Source organism: Vanacampus margaritifer, chromosome 16 (assembly GCF_051991255.1).
Source record: "Vanacampus margaritifer isolate UIUO_Vmar chromosome 16, RoL_Vmar_1.0, whole genome shotgun sequence".
Classification (NCBI taxonomy): domain Eukaryota; kingdom Metazoa; phylum Chordata; class Actinopteri; order Syngnathiformes; family Syngnathidae; genus Vanacampus; species Vanacampus margaritifer.
This window is the reverse complement of record NC_135447.1, coordinates 2522354-2544797: the sequence shown is the minus strand read 5'-3', so window position 1 is coordinate 2544797 and position 22444 is coordinate 2522354. Positions and strand designations below refer to the sequence as shown.

Sequence of the window (22444 nt, the reverse complement as noted above, 5' to 3'; positions counted from 1 at the left end):
GCCGCTGGCACCCAGCTAGGTCCAGGGCGAAGCCCCCCGGAGCTCATGGGTTTTCCGTGTTTTTAAGTACTTTCAATGCACTCACATGACAAAGAAATAGACAAAACAACAGCATAAATTTTCAATGTATATTGAACTATCCCATATAAAATGGCAGTTTTAGTCAACTCAAAATCAGTCACATTCAAAAACATTGGACTGCCTTTGCTTTTAAAAATTATCACTGAGAATATCATCATATCTAACTAATGTGATTACTAAGTTAACACATAAATAATGTTGAAGAGTTCAAATTTCATGAACAAATAATTGTATCATGACCAAATGAAAAGTAACTCATATTAGAGCATACCACAAATGTCTTTGTTATAGCAGAAGATGTTATCTGTCGGAGTCATGTGCATACACAATGAACTACTAAAAAAAAAATAAAAATAAAAAAATAAAAAAAAATCGGAATTTTTTTTTGGGGGGGGACATAAAAAAAGCGGAATTCCGCGAATTAGCGGAAAAATCACATCCCTGCAATTTTGAAGACAGCTTAGTCTTAACAAGATGACAAGCCCAATTGTTTTTGTTTTCATTCAGTACTGTATTTGTGAATAACAAATTATTTGAAGGGAAAAATCCTGATCAAAATCTTTTGTGATAATCCCAGTACATTGAGGTAAATTTAAAAAAATAATGATTATTCTGATTCTTCTCAAATCCCGTTTCAAATGCCAAAGATGTTTATCGAGTCGAGTGATTCTAATCATATGGTCTTCTTTACACTGCAAACTAGCTGACACTCCCTTCTGCTTTTGCCTCAACGGTTTCAATTTGTGATTCATAACGAATCATTTCCTTAACTCTTTGACTGCCAGACGTTTTCAGAAAAGGGATGCCGTGGGTGCCAGCCAATTTTAAGCATTTTGACTGATCTTTTAAGGTCCATAGAAAATTATGTGTTTGGACTATGGAAACACACATACTGCCAAAACAAGATTGAACTCTCATCTTCCATCAGAAAAAAAAGTTTGTTTCTACCTTATTCCGTTTTTGAGTAATCAACAATAGAAAATGGTTAGTTTCACCTGTTTTGAAAAAAAACGTCTTTTAACGTCTTTGGCACTCCTCCATAGGATTTTACGAAACGTTATTTAACGTTTTTGGCAGTCAAAGAGTTAACAAACAGAATGATCAATAATCGGCCCCGACTCAAACTCGAAATATTCGAAAAACGCTTAACCTCCAGGATCTTTACTGTACGCCGTATATACTTGCTACATGCTGTATAATATTAGCATTGGCTGACAGATGAGTCATTTGGATGCCATAACCTTTAAAGCCACAGCCCGGGTTACAGCCAGTGTACGAGATGCAGAGAATATTGCTGGTGAGTTCCATCAGAACAGCATGGGTGCATTCTGATGGAAACGCCGTGTGCGTCGTCGTGTAGAGAGGAAATTATGTGTCATGGTCTATAAAGCCGGCACTTTATATATTTTCAGAGTCGGTATCCTCGGGGCTCAGATCATTGTACATTGGATGTCGAACACTCACTCACCGTGACATGGGCTCTTTTTTAAGCCACTTAGTTTCTCTGGCCTAACTGGCAGCGGAAGATCAAGCTACTTTCCCCCCCCTCACTTTATTCATATATTTGGATCAGAAAGAGCAACAACGAAATTAGATATTTACAGCCCTGAAGAGATGTTCTGGCTCACTAATGTATATGCTTCTGAAACCAACTCTGAATGCGTCTAAGTGGCTGAAGAGGCTAGAACGGGGCAAATGCTTCGTCAATAATTAATCGTGACGTTAAAGGCTTCATGGGGTTGCAATTATCGGCGCGCGCACACACAGACACGTAAACAGAAAGCATATGCAAAAGCCTCCCAAAGTATTTTAAAACGTGTGTGACATCTGCACTGTGTGATTGATTAAAACCAGAGTGAGTGCACACACACACACACACACACAAACTGATTACCAAGTGATGTATCTCACTGTGAAATTATACAGCGAGACAAGCAGCTTCTGAGATCGCAGCAAGCATGAGACTTTTTTTTATTCATTATAAGATTGCGAAACACAAAGTTCAACAAACAGCATTTTTTTCCTTTTAAACATTTGTAGTTTCAATTTATCCAACCCATTCCCATGATGATGTTAATTTCTTGCTAAGATACAGACTGATCTCTTTTGCTGCCATCTGCTGGACATTTTTGTAATAACTACTATTGCTTCAACCGTTCTGTGCAGTTGAGTGGTTGCATCAAAGACTTCTGTATGCTCTAGCATAAAAAAAAAAACACCAAAAAACGTATACATTTGTCTTTGGAACTCTTCAAACATTTACAACGTATTTTTACGTTTTTGGGAGCAAATGACTTAAGTACCAAAAATGATTTGACTGCCAAAAACGTTAAATAACGTTTCGTAAAATCCTATGGAGGAGTGCCAAAGACGTTAAAATACGTTTTTTTCAAAACAGGTGAAACTAACCATTTTCTATTGTTGATTACTCAAAAACAGAATAAGGTAGAAACAAACTCTTTTTTTTCTGATGAAAGATGAGAGTCCAATCTTTCATTTGGTAGTATGTGTGTTTCCATAGTCCAAACACATAATTTTCTATGGACCTTGAAAGATCAGTCAAAATGCTTAAAATCGGCTGGCACCCACGGCATCCCTTTTCTGAAAACGTCTGGCAGTCAAAGAGTTAATGCAATGCAATGCAATGCGATAAAAAACATACAACAAAAAATGATAAACTGGACGCCAGCAGCCTAAGTTGAATCCATTTTTTCATTTTAGACTTTCCAAACGGGTCAATTTGACCCGCAACATAACAGAAGAGTGTCCTTTAGGTTGAAGTTAAACAAAACATCAAGTTTGACAACGTTATCAATGTCAGATTTCTCTAAATTCCACAGAATTGACCCACTTCAAACTATAATTAATTACGCCTTTCCCGAATGTGATCGCTGATAGGGAATTTTTAACGCCATTTCTAAACTAGTATCTTGCCTGCAGGAATGTCAACAAGAGGGTCTTCGAACTCTAGTGCCTTTTGAAATGAGTCACAAGATCTGCTTTCGCAGCATTTGCAACGGCACGCACTTTCCGCCGCGCCACAAGACTCGGCAGCGCTTGTTCAAACACTTTTCATATCTATGCAAGTGCAATGAATGGCGTCTGACAAGGGCGCTCGCCTGCCAATTGGAGGATTCTCATAGAGAGAGCACCCCGCCAAGATGAAAGCCCCGGGGCGAGGTGTCAGGGGGGGGTAAGGCAGAAATGAAACACAGAGAGGGAGGACAGAGGCACACAAGTGTCACAGAAGATGGAGATAGACAAACATGCCGAGAATAAGTGAAATGGGAAGAAATAATGAAAACCAGTCTTCATGTTGGGAGATGCGGCTGGGGATGTAAAAGCAACAACAAAATGACACACTGATGTTTGTTTTCCAACCACTTCTTTCCATTTACTTCTCAAATAAAATACTCAGGTGTCAATTCCTCAGCGTTGCTCTTTATCTATGATCATATCTCCATGCATAATAAATTATCCCAACTGCTTTGGATGCATTATTCATATTTTAGAGATTGTGTTGAAGCAATGTCAAGGCTCATTTACTCAATATTTCATGCTTGGCTACTGTTGTTTTTAGGCTCCTTGTTTTCCCCTCTGTGCCGTTTTTAACTGGCTATTTTTCTTTCAAAACACTGTGGGGTCACCCGTCTCGGTTCCAAATTCATATTTTGTGGTAAGGGAGCAGATGTGAACTCCTGTAAACCGGCTTGTCCCCAGACCCCCTTCCTGTTACCCCAAACGAAACCAGCAAATCTCTCAACCCTCCACACCTTGATGACACTCCACCATGCGATGTTTGCCGTTAGCCCCGTCGCCGTCTCATCGCCGTCTCATCACGGGGGAAGCTCGGGCTGGGCTGCGGCCAGGTCGATGTCTTGAAAGGATCCCAGACAAGCCGCGGGAAACAACTCAGACTTACGAGACATCTCCAGACAGCCCATCAGCGTCTCGGATGCATCACGCTGCCTTCGACTTTTTCCTGTTGTTATTCATCTGAGGCGTGTTTGCTTCTTTCCATAACAAGTAGCCATCAGCATCATCAACTGGACAGAGAGTGAATCCTTGTTTGTCGCGCGGGATGCATTTCAAGATCGCCCGCAATCGGTGAATATCTGCGACGGACCACTAATTTATATATAAATAAATGGACGGCTTTTTTTATATAAAACCGCTTTAACTACACCATATGGTGCCCAAAGCGCTTTACCACGCCTCGCATTCACCCATTCATGCGCACATTCACACACTGGTTGTTGGCTGCTGCCATGCAGGGCGCGGCCAGGTCCACTGGGAGCAAATCGGGGTTCAATGTCTTGCTCAAGGATACGATACGATACGATACGATACGATACGATATACTTTTATTTTCCCCGTGGGGAACTTTTCCCTGGACTCCGTCCAGCTGCAGTTTACAGTAAGGAAAAAAACAACAGAATAGAAAGAGCTGTAACTCGCGTAGGAGTCGCGGACAGATTGAGCAAGTGGCTCATAATTTAAAAAAGTAAAAAATGAAAAGTTAAACAAGGAAAAGTTGAGAAGAACTGCAGCTTTTCCACGGAGCCCGTGTCGCAGACGTGCTGCGCTCGACAAGGTCACCAGGGGTGAGGATCGAACCCAAAACCTCACGGATGGGAGACGACCGCTCTACCACTGAGCCATGCCACCCGGTAAACTTTCATTCCTCCCACACAATAAAAAAAAAAACACTTTTGTTGTATTCCTTTCATACATTATCATGAGGGTTCCACTATATTTTGAAAAAAAAAATAATGTAATAATAATAATAATAATAATATATAATTAATTATAATATAATATATATTGCAAGCCGCATCGGTGATTCAGAAAAGTCCGATTGAGAAACGGTTACAATAATATGACTCAATATTGGACGTAAGGACCAAAGGCAGTTTGCGTGAAAGCTCATTAGATATCTCTCGAGCGGAATCTGTATGGATGTGCAGGATGTGAATCCCGCTGACAGCACATTTCCCACTTTTGTCATACATCGTCAATTTATTACTTGCTGCCACGTGCAATAAGACACGGGGCACTTTATACTTCATACTCTGTATTGAAGGAATCATATGCAGAGAATATCTTCAATGCGTATTTCCATGCTCTACCTGAGGATGCTAAATGAATTCCTGCTTTACCAAAGGGCCGATAAATACAAATGAAATCTGTCAGGACTGCGCAAGTAGAGAATCTTCAGGCCCACAATCATAATGTCTTTTGAGGTTAAAGGTTGCCTTCTTAAAAATAGTCTAGACTAAGGCAAGCTCAAATGAGAACCTACTGGAGTCCAAATGTATGATTACACTTTAAACAAGGCCAGGATTAGGATGACCTGTATGCGTAAAACAAGGATTTAGGATCATCGCTTCGTCCCACAGAGCATGCTAGTAATTACAAGGTGAGTGCAACTGTTTTAGATCTATCTCTGCGTAACGTGTGTTAAGAGATGGCATTAAAAAGTGACCACTGGTGTGAGGATTTGTACCAACAAGCTGCTGCGATTGAATTTGCCTTGAATATGTTGTCATCCACAATGTTCCCTTTCCCCTACTTCTTGATCCATCCCAACTACAGAGCGGTGTGATCATTTTGCTCCATGGGTGCTTCTCAGGGGATTAGCACAGATTAGCATTAGCTGGTCCATTTGAACTGCATGGATATGTGTACTGCGTAGCAGGCTAGCGGGAGTAGCTGTCGCTAGGCAGCATGTCTGTCTGTCTGTACAAATGACGCCACTGCAAAATGTTTGCTTTTTAACTCTTTCACTGCCACTGACGTTAAAAGACGTCAAGTAAAAACCTACGGAGGGCTGCCAATGACGTTAAATGACGTCATCCAATTTTTTATTTTATTTTTTTTGAAACGGGTAAGCCTTCCGGAGCTGTGGTGAAAGTTTCAAGGAGGTCTGTTGTGCCTAATGACTATTTTTGGCCCCTAGAGGGCAGCGATGACTCTCTTTTGACAAGATCGGGTGGGCGTCAGTGGAGGCGGAGCTAGAGCGTCGAGCAGGAGATGAGAATGGAAGACAAAGGGAAAATGGCGACCGGTTGCGAGCAGCTCACGCCCGAGCCGTTTTTTTTTCAAAGACCAAAAGCATCGACCAACGATAAAGAGCACATTGATGACGACGATGATCATCATCGATGATGATGATGATGATGGTGACTCCGTGGTTGGAAAGCATTGCGTTTCTGAAAACGTCTGGCAGTGAAAGAGTTAATGGTCTAAACTCCTGTTACAAAACGTAGCTTGTAAGCTTGTGACCAATGGGAAATGCAGGTGTCAAAAGATAAGATTAAATCCATCTAAATACTGTAAATGGAACGCTCCGAATTGTTTAATTGTTGTGTGGCCACGCCCAGATCTACTACAGCTCGTAAATGAAATATTCTTGAATTAACGTGGTTCACCTTTGAACATAAAAGGGGCCACATTATAAATCTGAATCTAAAGACATCTGACATGCTCACTTTTGTCATTATATCCCCCGAAAGAATGAGAATGTACTACAGCATACTTGGGGTGGGGGTGGGGGGGGGGATAAATCGGCTCACTCTGTTACGTAAACCACAAAAATTGATCGACATAAAACTTTCTTGATTGTAACTAACCAATACGGGATTGGACTCAAGTTACAAAAGCATAACTCACTTTGGTCTCCATACACATTTGTTTAGACTAGAGGCTGTCGGAGTGATGGTTTGAGTAATCGAGTACGTTGCAAGATCGACAGTAATGATGACGATAAAGAAGAAACTGTGCTTCTTCGTCCTAAAGATGAGAGTTGGCGAAAAACAGAAAAGCCTTCTGCTCTGTCATGAGAATGCATATGTTGTCTCTAACAAGTCTGCCCGGTTATGATCCATATCACAATTCTTGTGCTACTCGACTGAAGCAAAGCAGGAGAGAAAAGCAAATATCTTTAAGATAAGCATCGAAATTAGTTGTAATTGGAGACCATTTAAACCCATAATAGCTTATTTGTTTCCACAGCAGGAGGTTTCGGGGTTGGAGAGTCATTTTGATTAGAAGTGGGGATGAGTTAGCTATAAAACTACTGAGCCGAACCCTTGGTGAGACTCGAGCGGTAGTTTGTGTGTCTTGCTGTGTTCAAGCAGCATGTTAATATGCCAACAATTGACGGTGGGTTTATAAAAATTTGAAGAAGCAGGAGGAACTCGCGCTCAAAAAGATTCAAAGATCAAGATATAATCCTTAACACATTCGAAAGCATGGCAAGTCCTAAAATGAAATTGAGGCTTGGCCTGCCTTTTCACTTTTTACTACGGACGGTTCATTTTGCACAAAACATTATTTGGGAGACGTGACTGCCAAAATACCAAACAAGCCACGGGATCCAACAGTGATCGCAGTAAGCACCGGGGGAGTGCACGACTTCAAATTAGGAGGAATCCTGTTGAGGATCCTATAATGGATTTGCAATGTGGCAAAAAAAAAAAAAGACAGATGGTGCAGAAGGGATGAAATTTGGACACCGAGTATAACGTGGATGCTCCAAGGCACATTATGGAGGCCATTGCTCGCCAGAAATAAGAGTCTCAGTTCATTTTGTTTTGTTTTTTTAAATGTTAGAAATGTTCTCACTTGACTCCACGCTCATGTTTGGCGCACTAACACCCGATGGGTCGTTTTAACCTAACCATTTCCATTTCCATCCTGAATAGTCACGATGTAAACATAGCAATCACTTTGGAGCGGACAAAAATCAACTCGTTCAGAAAGCAGAGGTTCATTCCTGAGCAACACGCATGAGTAAAGAGAGCTAGCGGGTAGCTAGCATTTAACTCTTTGACTGCCAGACATTTTCAGAAACGGGATCCCGCGGGTGCCAGCCGATTTAAGCATTTTGACTGATCTTTTGACTGATCTTTCAAGGTCCACAGAAAATTATGTGTTTGGACTATGGAAACACACATACTACCAAATGAAAGATTGGACTCTCATCTTTCATCAGAAAAAAAAGTTTGTTTCTACCTTATTCCGTTTTTGAGTAATCAACAATAGAAAATGGTTAGTTTCACCTATGTTTTGAAACAAACGTCTTTTAACGTCTTTGGCACTCCTCCATAGGATTTTACTAAACGTTATTTAACGTTTTTGGCAGTCAAAGAGTTAAACAGGTCAGGTTGTTGACTTGTTTGTGTTCACAGCAACCTCTGGTATGATTGCTCTGATGATGTCTTACAACACCATCATCCGTACTCGGCCCAAAAATCTCGGAGAGGTGATCTCAGTCAACTTACAATTGGCGGGTTTTGCTGTCTACATATCAAGTGTGAACTCTGCCCAGACCAAAGACATGGAGCATCGTTAAAATAAAATAAAAGGCAAAAAAAAGCCCAAGGAAATCACAAATTTATAAGAGTCCAAGTCAGAACCGCTGTCTCCCCGTGGCCTGCCTCCATCACAGTGTGTGGGCGTATGTTGGTACTTTGGTCCAAGCACCAAACTAAACTGAACACAGACTTGGTGAACACGGCATCAGTTCAGCATGTAAGCGGATGCGGTCTTTTCACATTACGAAGGAGGATACGCTTGTGGAAGATGTCATCTTGAAGTGCACTCGGCTATCTTATTCTCTCTCCGAGTGTTGTAAATGCTTGCTCCGATGCCAGCTTTGTGTTGAGAAAAGCAAAGCTGCCCGGATAAAAATCAACTTCCTATAACTGATGTCGTGCTAATCTCCTTTAGACTGTAAACTAATTGAGACGCAATGTATAGCTCCTCGGCAGGTTGCGGCCAAGCAGCGCACTCCATTTATTGCATCAATTGCTTCGAGACAAAATTAATCAACGGTCCATTCATCAGCTTTGAACAAAACAGGGATGGGGTTCAAGCAGTACATTATTTTGCATACTTCGACTAGTAGCCCATCAAATGTGCTCCCATGTCAAGTGAATACTGGAGAACAGCAACCGTGGGTGGTGATTGGTGGAAACCTTTTCACTTTGATGAAATATCACACCCGTGTCTCACAAAATTAAATCCCTTAGTTGCAGTCTGTAATTCTAAATAGTAGACAAAGAGTCCCTAACTCATAGTACACTAGTCCGAAACTCCAATGTTGGGGCACTTTTCCCACCGTTGAGACGGAGCCATTGAAAAATTGGAGGACCGTTGGATTTAAAAAAAAAAAAAAAAAGGAGAGCAATGATGATGTCAAATCGAATGAACAATACTGAGCTCTCCTGAGAAAAAGAAGAAAAGAAAAAAAAAAAAAGAAAAATTGGAGGACCGAAAGTGGAGCCGGAAGGATCGGCTGAATCCGATTTGAACGCATTATAACGGTATCATTTCATTACATTAACGTGTGTACAGAAATGTGCCACATGCAAAACACAAGCCTAATAGCTTTCGAAGGTTGAATTAAAAAAATGGGTGGAGAGGGGGAAGGGAATAGCAGGGAGCTCCAGCTGTTGATTAGACAAGCGACGAGCAACTTACTTCGGGCTACAAAAAAAAAACAAAAAACACCACACCCACTCAACTACACAGACACGGAAACACAAGCGCACGCGGAAAGTCAATTAACACGAACATGTGTCTTAGGGGAATTATATTTCAATTAGCTTTCGCTACTTCCAGGCTTCTTTCTTCGGCGGTGCTAAAACAAGCGCAGATAGTGCCATGAATCCCACTTTTCAATTAGTATCATGCCATAACTCCATTTTAATAATGTGTCGGAACTTGTTGGGCAATTAAGCTCTAAATCCCTATTTTGTAATATATTACAAGAGCCACAACATTTAGCGAGGGCTAACATATGCACATGCAAACGACATTTGCATATTTCACCAACACAGCTACTGTACATTCATTTCGAAGCAAATTTAAAGTCAAATAATCGACATGGCTGGATATCCACTGCCTCGGCAGCCACGAGGGGGAAATCAGCGTCAGCGTATAGATGGATGCGTCTCATTTTAGGAATTAGTTTGTGGAATTACAGCTGCGATTAGTAAAGATGAATATTGGCGCCGTGAGGTTGGGGAGGTGGTGGGAAACCTCGGGATTCTGTGAGGATTTGGCTTCATTTCCTGTTTAGACACTGAATGGATGCTCCCTTCAACAATTTAGACAATGAAGCACTAGAGAGAGGAGAGGAGAGAGTTTGTGCCGAGCACATATTTATAGGCCCTCGGGAGAGAAAAGCCTGCTTCTTTTCCATTTTCTCTACGTTCGGCATCCATGAATTTGCGATGAGTGTCCTCTTCTCGCCACCTCAGAATGACTGAGAAGATGTGGACAAAAAAAAAAAAAAAAAACAGTCGCGCCCGACAGTCCATTACATCCCAGCGAATGTAATTCCAAACAAAAGAGGATTTGTCTTGCGTTCCTCTCGCCGCCGTGTCTACAAGCTGCAAAGTGTGCGGGTGCATTTATGTGCGTATTGTCGCGTACACATAACATACGGCGCCGGCTGTCCGCGCAGCAATATGGGCCGTCTTGTCTTCGCTTGGGCTGAATTCATTTCTGTCAGCCGCCGCAGAGTCCCCAAACAATATTGGCGGCGGGGCGGCAGAGCAAAAGGGGGGGGGGGGGGGGAGGCAGAGCCACGTTGTGACCGTATCTTTATCTGGGCTCAAGAAAATGATTACTGTGACTTGGTACGAGCGAGTCTCTCGACGGCGGCCCGCGGGGATTTGTATGAAAAGGAGCTGTCAGATGAAAGGGCACGTAACATGAAACGAACATTATCAAGGATAAGGCTTGTTAAGAAGGAGCGCGATACGTGAACCTGGAGAGCGCGTGAGGTTCAACTGCATGCTACATTAACCCACTTCGTACGTTTGCTCCTTTGCAAGCGAGTTTAAGGGGGGAAAGAACATACAAAATCCTCATTAGGAGTTCGACGACTTCCCTTTTCAATCTTCCTTAATCTTTATTTCTCTGGAGCGGAAGACGGGAGTGTGAGATTAGCCACATGCTAATCCCCTCCAATTTGACGCTAACAGAGGCATCGCATGCGTGTTTACAACCCAGGCGCGTTCACACGTCGGACACAAAACGACTTTGTGTTCGTATGGTTTATTAGGAAGGGGCATTTCCACTTGAGGCAAACCTCACTCTAACTGTTCTGAACTCCTATCTTGAGAAGGGCAATGCTACAATCGCATATCTGAAGCCTTGTTCTAATTCGTTAGGATTCAAACCAGTCAATATTCAATCAACACCCAAAAAATGAACAGAAATCGTAAAAATCTTCAATACACCCACCGAAGGCTGGCTTTCAGTTTCTGTCCGTGGCTTGTTGACTGTTTCCGGAGTTCCTACTTAACAAGATTCCCAGGCAGGCCAGCCACGTATCAGTCGCTCGTTTGAGCATAATATAGTGCTTAACCTTATGTATGATTTCTTATTAGTTCATTTTTAGAATACCAACAAAATGTGACCGATAATAAAAGGTAACAAAAGTCACTTGTACATTAAAGTTAAGATGAATCCCATCCAATTAGCGCGTTGGTTTATATAAGAAGAACAGGATTGTTTACAATAAAATAAACAAAGCTTGCTCCCTATTGGGCTGAAAACTCACTGCCTCATTATCGTCTTCTCTCATGCACTTTAACTGAAGAATATGAGGCAGAGCTGCACTGCCAATTTGGAAATGAAATAAGCCACACTATATTCCAGACAAAGATGTTTTTTTCCTGGCGAATTTCAATCACGAATAACATGCATTTGCAGCCAGGGAGGCATTAGCACACCGCAGAAGCAATGTCTCATCACTATGCTTTAGTAATATACAATTAATCAGACTTAAATGATTTGCTGAAAAATGCAGCGTGCCGTTTGAATGCAAGCCCGACAACCTAATTGGATGTTTGAGGACTAGCATGCTGCCATTGTACTGTGATTACCATAACCAGCCATGACAGAGCGTCATTGCCATCATACCACCAATTACTCCAGAGTCTTGCATTTCCAGGGAACACTTGCCAAGAGGCGCTAAAAGCCCTCGGAATCGGAGTTCAGTCCACAAACTCGGGGGTTCGTAACTGAAGAAGTAAAACGGAAAACGGAGCCGTCACGTGTTTCTCATAAGGACCATTTTCTGAACTTCCCTATTTAGAGAAATTGCCCAAGTATTTACTTCTGTTCTGGACACCACTTCAGCAAAATACAAGGCACTCCACTAAATTGAAGTTGCCGTGTCATTGGCGGTTTGGAGGCACACACAAGCTAACTTTCATGTAGTTGGCGTGTGACTCAACTGCGATTGCACGAGCCTTGAAGAGGAGAAGTACAGAGATGGATGGATGGATGGATGGATGGATGGATGGATGGATGGATGGATGGATGGATGGATGGATGGAAGGATGGATGGATGGATGGAAGGATGGATGGATGGATGGGGCACCGGCTGACTGACATCCAGTAATTACTATTCGTCATTGGCTGACGCAGGAAGTAAATTAAATTGAAAATATCGGTTATTGGCCTCCTTGACTACTAATAATCGGCATCGGTCCTGGAAAAAAACATATTAGTCTAACTCTAGTGTAAACTACATTTGCCCCTCCACTCTACTCAGTCTAACCTTTCACTATGGCGGCTGACAAGGCAATCAGTTGGCGAACTCAAATACAGCGGACGCCACAGAATCTCGGTAGCTTTAGTAATGAAGGGGGTGCACCGATCACAATTTTCCGGCCGATCTTTTAAAAAGTCGATTGTGATTTTTGCCGATCCCGATTGTTTTCATAACAAGCAGCATACGCTTTCAGTGTTGCCATCTTGTTTTATTGGAAAATATCTGTGAAATAATGCAAACGTGTTGTTTTAACTGCACATAAAGTAGTTTTCTTTAAAAAAAAAAAAAAAAAAAAAGAAGAAGAAGAAAAACCTCTTAGTCATTTCAGCAAAAGAGCACAATGACTGACTTTTCAGACCTTTAAGGAGGGAGATGAGATCGGTGGAAAAGTTCCGTTTATTTTTAATGAAATTAAGGAAATCGGGGCCGATGAATCGATCGATCGATCGATCGGTGCACCCCTAATAGTAATCTCTCATAACTGTGATATATGGGAGTTCACTGTAAATAAATAACCTAAATCAGGACGTGTCAATTGGGTGGTGATCCAAATAGGGCTCGTTGGGCCTAATATGAGGTGTGCCCTCAACTCAGTATCATGCCAACGTCAACCCGGTGACGGCGCCTTTAACAAAGACTCAATGTTCTCATTGAGGCTGTTGGCCCTTGTTGGTTTCAGCCGTGTGAAAGGAAACCAAAGCAAAGATAAACTCGTCAACTGAGTAGAGAGAATCGACCACAGGTGTGAAATTGCACGGCACTTCTGCACTGGCTGCATTTCTGCCGTGCCAGGAAGAGCTCGTAGCTTCGGAATGCTACCGCAATCTCTTGCTGCCACTTCCTCCTCTCCGTTTCAACTTTTTTAACACCTGGACTAACAAAAAGACGGGCTTTGATCAGGAGGGGGGGGGGGGGGGGGAATCCTTTGGCAGAGCAGCACTGAATCCACAGTGGGGCTCTGTGCATGTACGCCTGGCTGTGTGCATGCGTGCGCGCGGCGGCGCCGCAGCGGTCCGAGCTTTGAGGCTTTATGGCATCAACACAAGGTACAGAGCACCTTATATGCTGTACCTGTCGGAGCACGGCCGTGATAATGGATGCGCAAGTGGGAGGGGAAGAGAGAGTTGTTTCTGCCATGTAATCAGTGGCTTTGCAAACACACACACACACACACACACACACACACACACACGCACACACACACACACACACACACACACACACACACACACACACACACACACACACACACACACACACGCACACACACACACACACACACACACACACGCACACACACACACACACACACACAAACACACACACGCACACACACACAAGGCCGCTTGTTATCAGAAGCTTTCCCACGCTGCCGCTACAAAGCTCCAGCGCCAGGACCGGCGGACGAGAGCGAGGGAGGAATGGACGGAGGCGCGGGCGGGATGGAGGGTCGGCCTCCAGCAGCTTAGACTCACTGAGGGGATAAACATGCCTCGGCGGGGGCTCCGACGCCAAATAACGAGATCAGGGTTCGAAACAGACGGACTGGCGAGCAAACGAGATCAACGACCAATCCAAAACAAGGCGCAAAGTGCGGCGGTTGCACTCGCGCCGTCAGGAGATTGCACATTCCTCCTCCACAGCTCCGCTCCCATATTGTTCTGACATCAGCTCCTCTTCCGCCGTCGCCCTCTGCTACGCCAGCCGCTCAGCCCCGGCCGGGCTCTTGCGTAACAGGCGCATTTGCATAACAGGCGCTTTTCTCTGGCTCGCGGGCACATGCCGGACGAAAGCGCCGACGACAGCAAACCATCTTCCCCCCCCCCCCCAATTTTTTTGGGGAAATACACATTTGCATTTCCACCTGCACAGATCTAATCTGTGGAAATCTCCACGCCAGCCGCCGTGAACAGCGGCGAGCTCGTATGTGACTTCGGCGATATCGACGCCATTCAGGAGGAGGCTGACCTGCCTGCTGCGTGCGACCTACACAATAATAGGCCTTGCACTGGGAAATGACTGTTGAAATCAAGCAGCCTAGCATTATCCTCTTCATGGTTGCCGAGACCGTGTGACGCAGTCGTGTGTGTGCGTGTGTCGGCATGATATGAAAAAAAAAAAGACTGCCGTGCACTCTGCTCTCAATTGCTTCGGTCTTCTCCACGATAATGCTATGCAAACACGGCACAGGTTTTGCAGGATTGGATGTAAACACACACGTAGCCTACTGAACATACTGTGCATGAGCGCGCTGCCCTTTGGGGATCTTAAAGATTAATATAGAATCAAATAGGAAACACCTCGGGCGTGCAATAAAATACTTAACAAAAGGGTTGGTCAACCTACGGCTTGTAGGCCATAAATGGTCCACAATCGCATTAAGAGCTGGCCCACTATAAAATTACTTCATAAATGTTTTGATTTTTTTTAACAAGTACAACTGTTATTCTGGTGAACTTCGTATGGCACTTTGAATTTACAAATATTAAAATGACACCTGATGGGAAAAATCTCCCACTTCAATGTTTAACGATCACAAAGTAAGCAAGGCCTTACTTAACCTCCAACGGAAAGCAGCTCATGAATAAATAATCATCAGATTTCATTTCTTTAACAGACTACAACAATAGAGAGGCATTTGCAATAACGGTGATGGAATCACACATTAATTGATCAGACCATATTGTCGACACATTTTGCAGTGTCTCGATACATTGCGTCGTGAAGTACTGGAAGGAAGATGAAGGGAATACGTGCGCAAACCAAATCCAAATACCGTGGTCTTAAAATAGCATCACCAGCCACAAAGTCAACAAATTGGTTCTCATCATGCAATGACAGTACCAGTATTGGATATCTGCACATCGATACTGTAATATAAGAAATAGGCAATATTTTGGCATCACCGTCGCGCTTGTGTTTTTAACCTATTACTTTCTCACTGGCCGCTGTGGTCATCATAATTGCAATCATTCTGATATTTTACAACCGATATGTAAAATATGGAAAGCCGCTGGATTAAAATTAATCAAATTTTGACTGATTTTGCAAGGCCCACAGAATATTGCGTTCTACTGCTGTAAAAACATGGACCCTACCAAAAGAAAGATTAGAATCTCTCCTTTCATCAGGAAAAAAAAGTTTATTTCTATCTGTTTCCGTTTTGCCGCAATTAGCATTAGAATATAGCCAAGTCTCATCATTATTCACAAATCTGTTTATAATCTGTGGGGGAAAAGAGCTTTTTTGCAACATGGCCCTGGTTGATCTCTTATACTCTACTGCCACCTGCTGGCTGTTTTTGTAATTACTACCATTGCTTCAGCTGTTCTCTGCAGTTGAGAGGCTGCATCAAAGCGCTAGCATAAAAAAAACATAAATGTATAAATACGCTTTAGCACTATTTAAAATAGAACGTTTTTCTACGTTTTTGGGAGCAAATGAGTTAATAGGCAGCAGGTCGTAGTGTGGTCGTCCACGACAATGCCACCCAGACTGAAATCAGACGCTAAGATGTCGCAACATCTGACACCACATCCAATTGGCGAGATTGTGGTGGAGTGATTTCAGGATAGAAAAACAGCAAGAGCATTTGGCGCTGTTGTATGTTCTAGTGAGGGGGGGAAAAAAAAGCATGCAAAAACTTGAAGAAGCCTGAAGTACACCTCGAAGCGGTCTCCAAATAGCTTTAGCTCACGGAGGAGCCTCAACTCCCTTTTTCTTGCTGCTGCTCATCGTCTCCGCCGCCTCCTCAGTAAAAGCCCGTCAAGTCAAGTTTATTTATATAGCCCTTAATCACAAGCCAGGGCTTTTCTTTGTTAAGGTGACAAAAACAGATTGCCAAAAAAAAAAAAAAAAAAAAAAAGCAGCCTACTTCAAATCCAAACAACTGGGAAAAGGTACCAGGACACTTCCAGTTCAGTCGCTTAGCAACCGGCGACAAATATGGCAAACTTAAGATGGACCATCGTCATCCCTGTCGCCACCCCCGGCGGTGAACGCCGCACAAAACAAGTGAAAACTCCACAAGGTTCGGTTCTACAACTACTTGGCTGCTGAGAGCTATAAAACAGAAATGGAGGACATTTTGTCCTATCAAGGAGCATGTCAGTCCACCAGGTCCATAGTATGATCAGGTATGATGCAACAATCAAACAAAAGCTAACAATTATTCAGCACCATTTCTTCTAAAGTGGAGTACAAACCTACCGATAAACCGAACGATTTTGGCCTAATTCTCTGATGTCTTTAAAATATTATCTTGAGTACTTCTTCTGTGTTGTGGGGTGTGTTAAAAGTGTATTTTTTTTCCCCCTCTCCGTTCGGTTTAGAAAACTGACACCGACCACATCTACATCAGTTTTTTTTTTTTACAAAACATGTTTTAATTTGCATCCCATTATTCAAAAACAGGACATTATTCGAAATTGAATAAAAAAATAATAATTATGATTCTGTTACTGATTTGGTCCATAATGGGTCAGAAAATGATAAAAAATGTAGCTCATTGTTTACCAGAGTAAAAGCAACAACACAAAAGGTAATCAGCGTGTTTTCATTGGGGACTACAAAAATCTAAAAATATTTAATAGTGAAAACCAAAATTGATACAGGAATATATCGTTCATTGTGGGCCTCTTTACAATATACATATCGATACGCAGCCAATATTAATATTACGCATTCATTCATTCATAAAGTTTCCCGTTGGTTGGTAAACCGGAAGTGCCGCAAACATTAGAAGAACAAAACTTTTTTGCCATCCAGCATAATGACAAAATCATTGAGATACACTTGTGACAGTTTTCATAAAAATGTATGTAATGTCAAATATTTGGATACGTCTTGCTTTAAAGCCATGTAGGGATACACGTGTATTGCAATACATATCACATCGTGACCCCTGAATCGTGATACGCATTGTATCGCGAGGTTGTTGCCAAAACCCAGAGGCTGAAATTCCAAGGATTTGGACAATTTAAAATGAAACCAGTTCCCTATAAGAATAATACATTCTCAAAAATCGCAATTGATTACTTGTATACTTGATTAATTGTTGCACCTCGACTGTGAAATATTTAAAATAGCTAATTAGGATGTAACCTGAAGCTCACACTGTCATCTGACATAACTTGAGACCCAGCTAGTTGTGTTTAGTGTAGTTACCAGTTAAGCTAACATTTTTTGTTTCCATTTCTTCTTCTTTGTATTAACTGGCGGTCTAGCTGACCTGCAGCATTGTGCTGCCTCTCACAGGTCAGTCTTGGCACTACAACAGCCATCTGGTTTGGGGTATAAGACTCTGGTTTGTTGGGCTCGATATGTTATGTGTTTGGTGTGCCAGGCTTGATGTCTTGTGCACAAAAAGAGCAGCAAGCACGAAAAAAAAAAAAAAAAAAAAAAACACATCACGTGCGGGGCTTCTCATTTAAAACATCATCAGTACGCATGCATGCACCCCCGCTGTAGGCGTTTTAAACCATGTGACCTTGACCTCCAACCTCACTATACCTCCAAGTACTCATTCAGTTCACACAGAACACAATAAGGAGAAACGAGGGTGGTGCACCTGTTCCTGCAACCCCCCCCCCCCGCCCCCATAAAAGGCACCTCTAAACAAACAAAAACAGACATCCCTTGATCAAAAATGCATCAGCTGCATCGCAGCAGTGACTCATCAGAAAGCTGCATGTCCACAAACACCCATTGAGGGGTGGGGTGGGGTGGAAGTTGGGGGTGGGGGTGGGGGTGGGGGCTGCATGGATCACGTTGAGGTGTGTCCGCCTCCCTTGTTCCTCTTCCTAGGCACGCGTTCATGTTTTTATTGCCACTGGCGGGAAGAAGAAGAAGAAGAAGAAGCAGAAGCGGCGCCCTTGTGGTATATTTGAGAAACACCTTTCTCATTCCTGGCCACTATAGGGAAAAGACCCCCAGGGTGCCCCCTCGTCACTTACACACATGTACATGCACACAGAAAAGCGCTTGACCCTCCTTCGTCTTGCCCCTGTTAGCATGCAAGGTGCGCACAAACACACGCCGCCCACAACTCGAAAACAAAAGCTTACCTTTAAGAAGAATCCCATAAACAGTGTAGAGGGTGAAGATGGCACGACTGTTGAGATTCATCCTGTCTTGTGGTTGTCTTGCACCTGGTGCTCGCTCGCTAGTTTGTCCGCCTCGTAGCTCCCCCTCAACCGGACCTGCTCCGTTCCAGGTACACTTTTTAACCGAGTCCTTTTGAAGTCGAGCGAGGTTTAGAAAACGACCCCAAAAACTGCGCGGCTTTTTGTGCTGGTGGTTATGTTGGTTTGTTTGCAGGAGCTGCGGCACAGCGGCGAGGTTTAGTTGTGGAGACAGCGAGCCTTCACCGACCGACGACTGCCGTCCTCCGGTAAACTGAAGATGTACGGCTGCCTTGCCCCGCTCGCAGTGTGGAGCAAGAGGGAGTCGACCAAGTCCCGCCCACATGGCTGTGATTGACGTGAGCTTTTAGCCAATCGGCAAGTGGAAGAAGGGTGCTGCGAGGGAGGGGCTCCGAGCCTGACACCCGCTATAAACAATTAAAATTCCAAATTTTTTCAAGAGCTTATATTTTTGTTTGAAATATGTCGAAAAAAATATGGAGGACCATTTTTATTTTTTGTTTTTATTTTTACTTATTTATATATTTTTGCTGTTGTTTTTATTTCCATGTATGTATTTTTTTTGTATCTAATGTTTTAATTATATTTTTAATATCCGTATTTAATTTTGCATTTTTTTTGTCCTCCATAAAAAAAATACTGTAATGTCTCCCTAAAATTCAAAACAAGGGTTTATCCAGCAACCAGCATCTATGAACTTAAACTATGTTGATGAAATAATATTTGATAGGGGCATTTTAAACCAATTTTAAAAATCTTAATATGTTCTATGTGGCCCCACTAATCCAAACATGGTATGTTAGTGAATTTTTTAAACAAAATATAGAAAAAGCAAGATACTTTATAAAATCAGAACAATTTTTGGACACGTACAAGTAGATAATGAGGAAAAATTACTTTTTATAAACACAAAAACTCAATGTAAGTTGGTGAGGGCGGCCATTTCGCCACATGCTGGCAACTGAAAATGACATCACATTTGCTCAGTAACAACCAATCACGACTCAACTGTGATGTCATTTCCAGTCGACAGCAAGTGGCAAAATGGCCGCCCCGTGAGGTGGATAAACATGGGTGGGTTTTGCTGCTTCATTCACATTTTCAAATTGTGTTCACTTCCTCAATATTGCAATTAAATATTCCATTATTTTTTCAAGCTTCTCTCTTCTTCTTCTTTTTTTAAAAACAAACCCAAGCAATTAATTAATCGCATTAATCCGATGTGTCATTCACAATGCAGTACGACACAATTTTTTTGCAGGATAAAAAAAACTTGGCACTAATTTGGCCACATTGGTATTCAGTCCCCCATCACCAGTGACCCTGCGGGGCTGTTGTCCGCCTCGGTGAATCCACCAGACAGGCTTCAAGAAAGCAGTTGGACGGCCGCTTTCTTTGCTCGCTCCTCGCCTCTGTGTTTTTTTTTTTTTTTTTTACGTGTGTGATTGAGCGTTAAAGTGAGACTTTTGTGTATTTTTTGGACATGGAGAAAGAACACCGACTGACAAACAGGACGGGGCTTCTTTGCTACAGTTTATGAAAAACTCACCTGTTGTCAGGACCATTCAAGCAAATTAATGTCATTTTAATTCCTTTAAATGTATTTTTATGCACTACTATGTGAGATGGAGATTTTTTTGTTTTGGAGTATACATGTAGAATGAGCAGAGAATGCAAAACAGACCAACTAACTCATACGCTTGGCGACTTACTACTACGTTGATCTCAACTCTTCCGGTTCAAGGACTGTAATGGATTAATGGTGACAAGCAAACCGGCTTAGAAGATTTCCTGGCAAGAACAATTGTTGGGGGAGGAGAGGTGAGGTTGGGCGAGGATTGGAGTGGGCTAGCAAGCTAATGTATGGGCGAATGGGGGTCAGGGGTTGTGAAGCAGTAAAGATCCCTTTGGGGGAAAAAAAACACTCTTAAGTCTTAAGAGGAAAAAGGCCGCATAACACGGGAAGTGAAAGAACAGCGGGGACACAAGATTAGTATTACTAAAAAGATATATTTAGATATAAACATTAGCAGTGTTTATTTCCACTCGCCATACATACTGTATGAAGCCTTTCCCTTTAATTGCATCATTAGCTTACTTGGAGATAGCCTAGAACAGAACCCTATGCATTATTTATCAAATTAGCTGTGCTCTTTTGAAGTAGCCCACAGACTGTACGGTATATACAATGATTACATCCCAGCTTCTTTTCAATCACACAATTACAGCTACTTGACATGTTTCTCTTTCATGCCAGGTCTATACGATGACAATCGTTAGTAGTAAAAAGAAATGTGAAGCCATCGTATTGCACTTTCCTTGGTCATGTAAAGAAGTCAATGTTGCTGTTTATTATTTGAATGTCTGTAAGGTGTCCTTAAAGTGAAAATGTATTACCCGGATCATACTGTATAATATTACTATTATTATTATTATTATGTATTTTGACCTTATTTCAAAAGAAAAAAGAAGAAGAAAAAAAAAAGAGTAATTTTCTCCACCAGGATGACAATTTTCTAAAGCTATTATTCATTTATTTTTTATTTTTTCCCCATTGTTGTTATTGCGCCTTTCTTCCAGGGGTGGCGCTACAGCAGGGCTCGGGGGGCTTTAGCCCTCACAACATTTTCCTTGATTTCCCCATTGATGCTATCTTTTTAAGAATCTTTCAAGATTTTCTTCCATCTTCTTATTAGCTAAAATGCTCCTATAATTGGTGATTATATAGTCAACAACTCATTTGGAATTCACTTCACAGCCTTTGAATGCCTTTTCTCTATTGGTGTTGCTAGTTTTAAAAAAAACAACATTTTTTTTAACCTGGAGTAATGCAAAAATGTGTTAGTTAGATTTTTAGTCAGCACTTCTGCAAGGTTGCAATTCCTCCAAAATTCCCTGTACAGAAAGACAGGTTGGAAGAAATGTCCCTCTGTTTACTCAAATCCATATGATGAAGTTCTTCCTGGTTTGACATGGATCCATCTATAAATTTTTCTGTATGCAAAAACTGCGCGTGGCCTTCTGATCTCTTGAATTTGGGTCACTTGGCATTACTTGGGAGGGCTGAGGCACACCTTGTAATGGCTCATTTCACACCCTCCGAATTGGTGTGTACCCTCACTAGGGGCATGGCAAAGAGGCTCGAGGTTGGGCTCCAAAAAGTGTTTTGGTTTCAGGATGCAAGCCAATGTGTGGACTGATACAAACAGCACATTGAGGTTTTCCGCCTCACCTGGGATGGTCCTGGTGCTCCAGATGGCAAATAGACCAATTCCATGCCCCCCCCATCCCATACTCACAGACATGAAGCGAACCCCCCTCCCAAAGGTTCCAGTAACCACCACCTGCTCCTGGCTGAGACCATTGCTCACCAGTGCATCTAATTTGGGCTGACACTTTACCAAGCTGAGAGCAGCCCACCATGCCGGGATGGAACAGCGTAAGACACAACATGAATCGTTTCACCTTTTACACTCCACATTTTTTACCCTCGCGTGCCTATAGTAGTAGTTCGAAGCCTTGCTAACCCAGAAAACAAATTGGGACCTAAACAAATTTCACACTTTGAAATAGTAGCGCTTTGTATTTACATTTTGCTCACATTAAGGACATTAAGTGGAAAAAAAAGTTACGAGAAGACAGT

General features: G+C 42.4%; 1 protein-coding gene across 1 annotated transcript in view; it reads right to left on the bottom strand.

Annotated features, from left to right (window-relative positions):
* cadm2a (cell adhesion molecule 2a) overlaps nucleotides 1-19115 on the bottom strand; it is a 180032-nt gene extending 160917 nt beyond the window's left edge. The window contains 1 exon segment of the mRNA XM_077546792.1: nucleotides 18724-19115. Within this exon segment, the coding sequence (XP_077402918.1) occupies nucleotides 18724-18784 (61 nt within the window). The 5' untranslated portion in view covers nucleotides 18785-19115.
* Between the last annotated feature and the right edge of the window lie 3329 nt (nucleotides 19116-22444).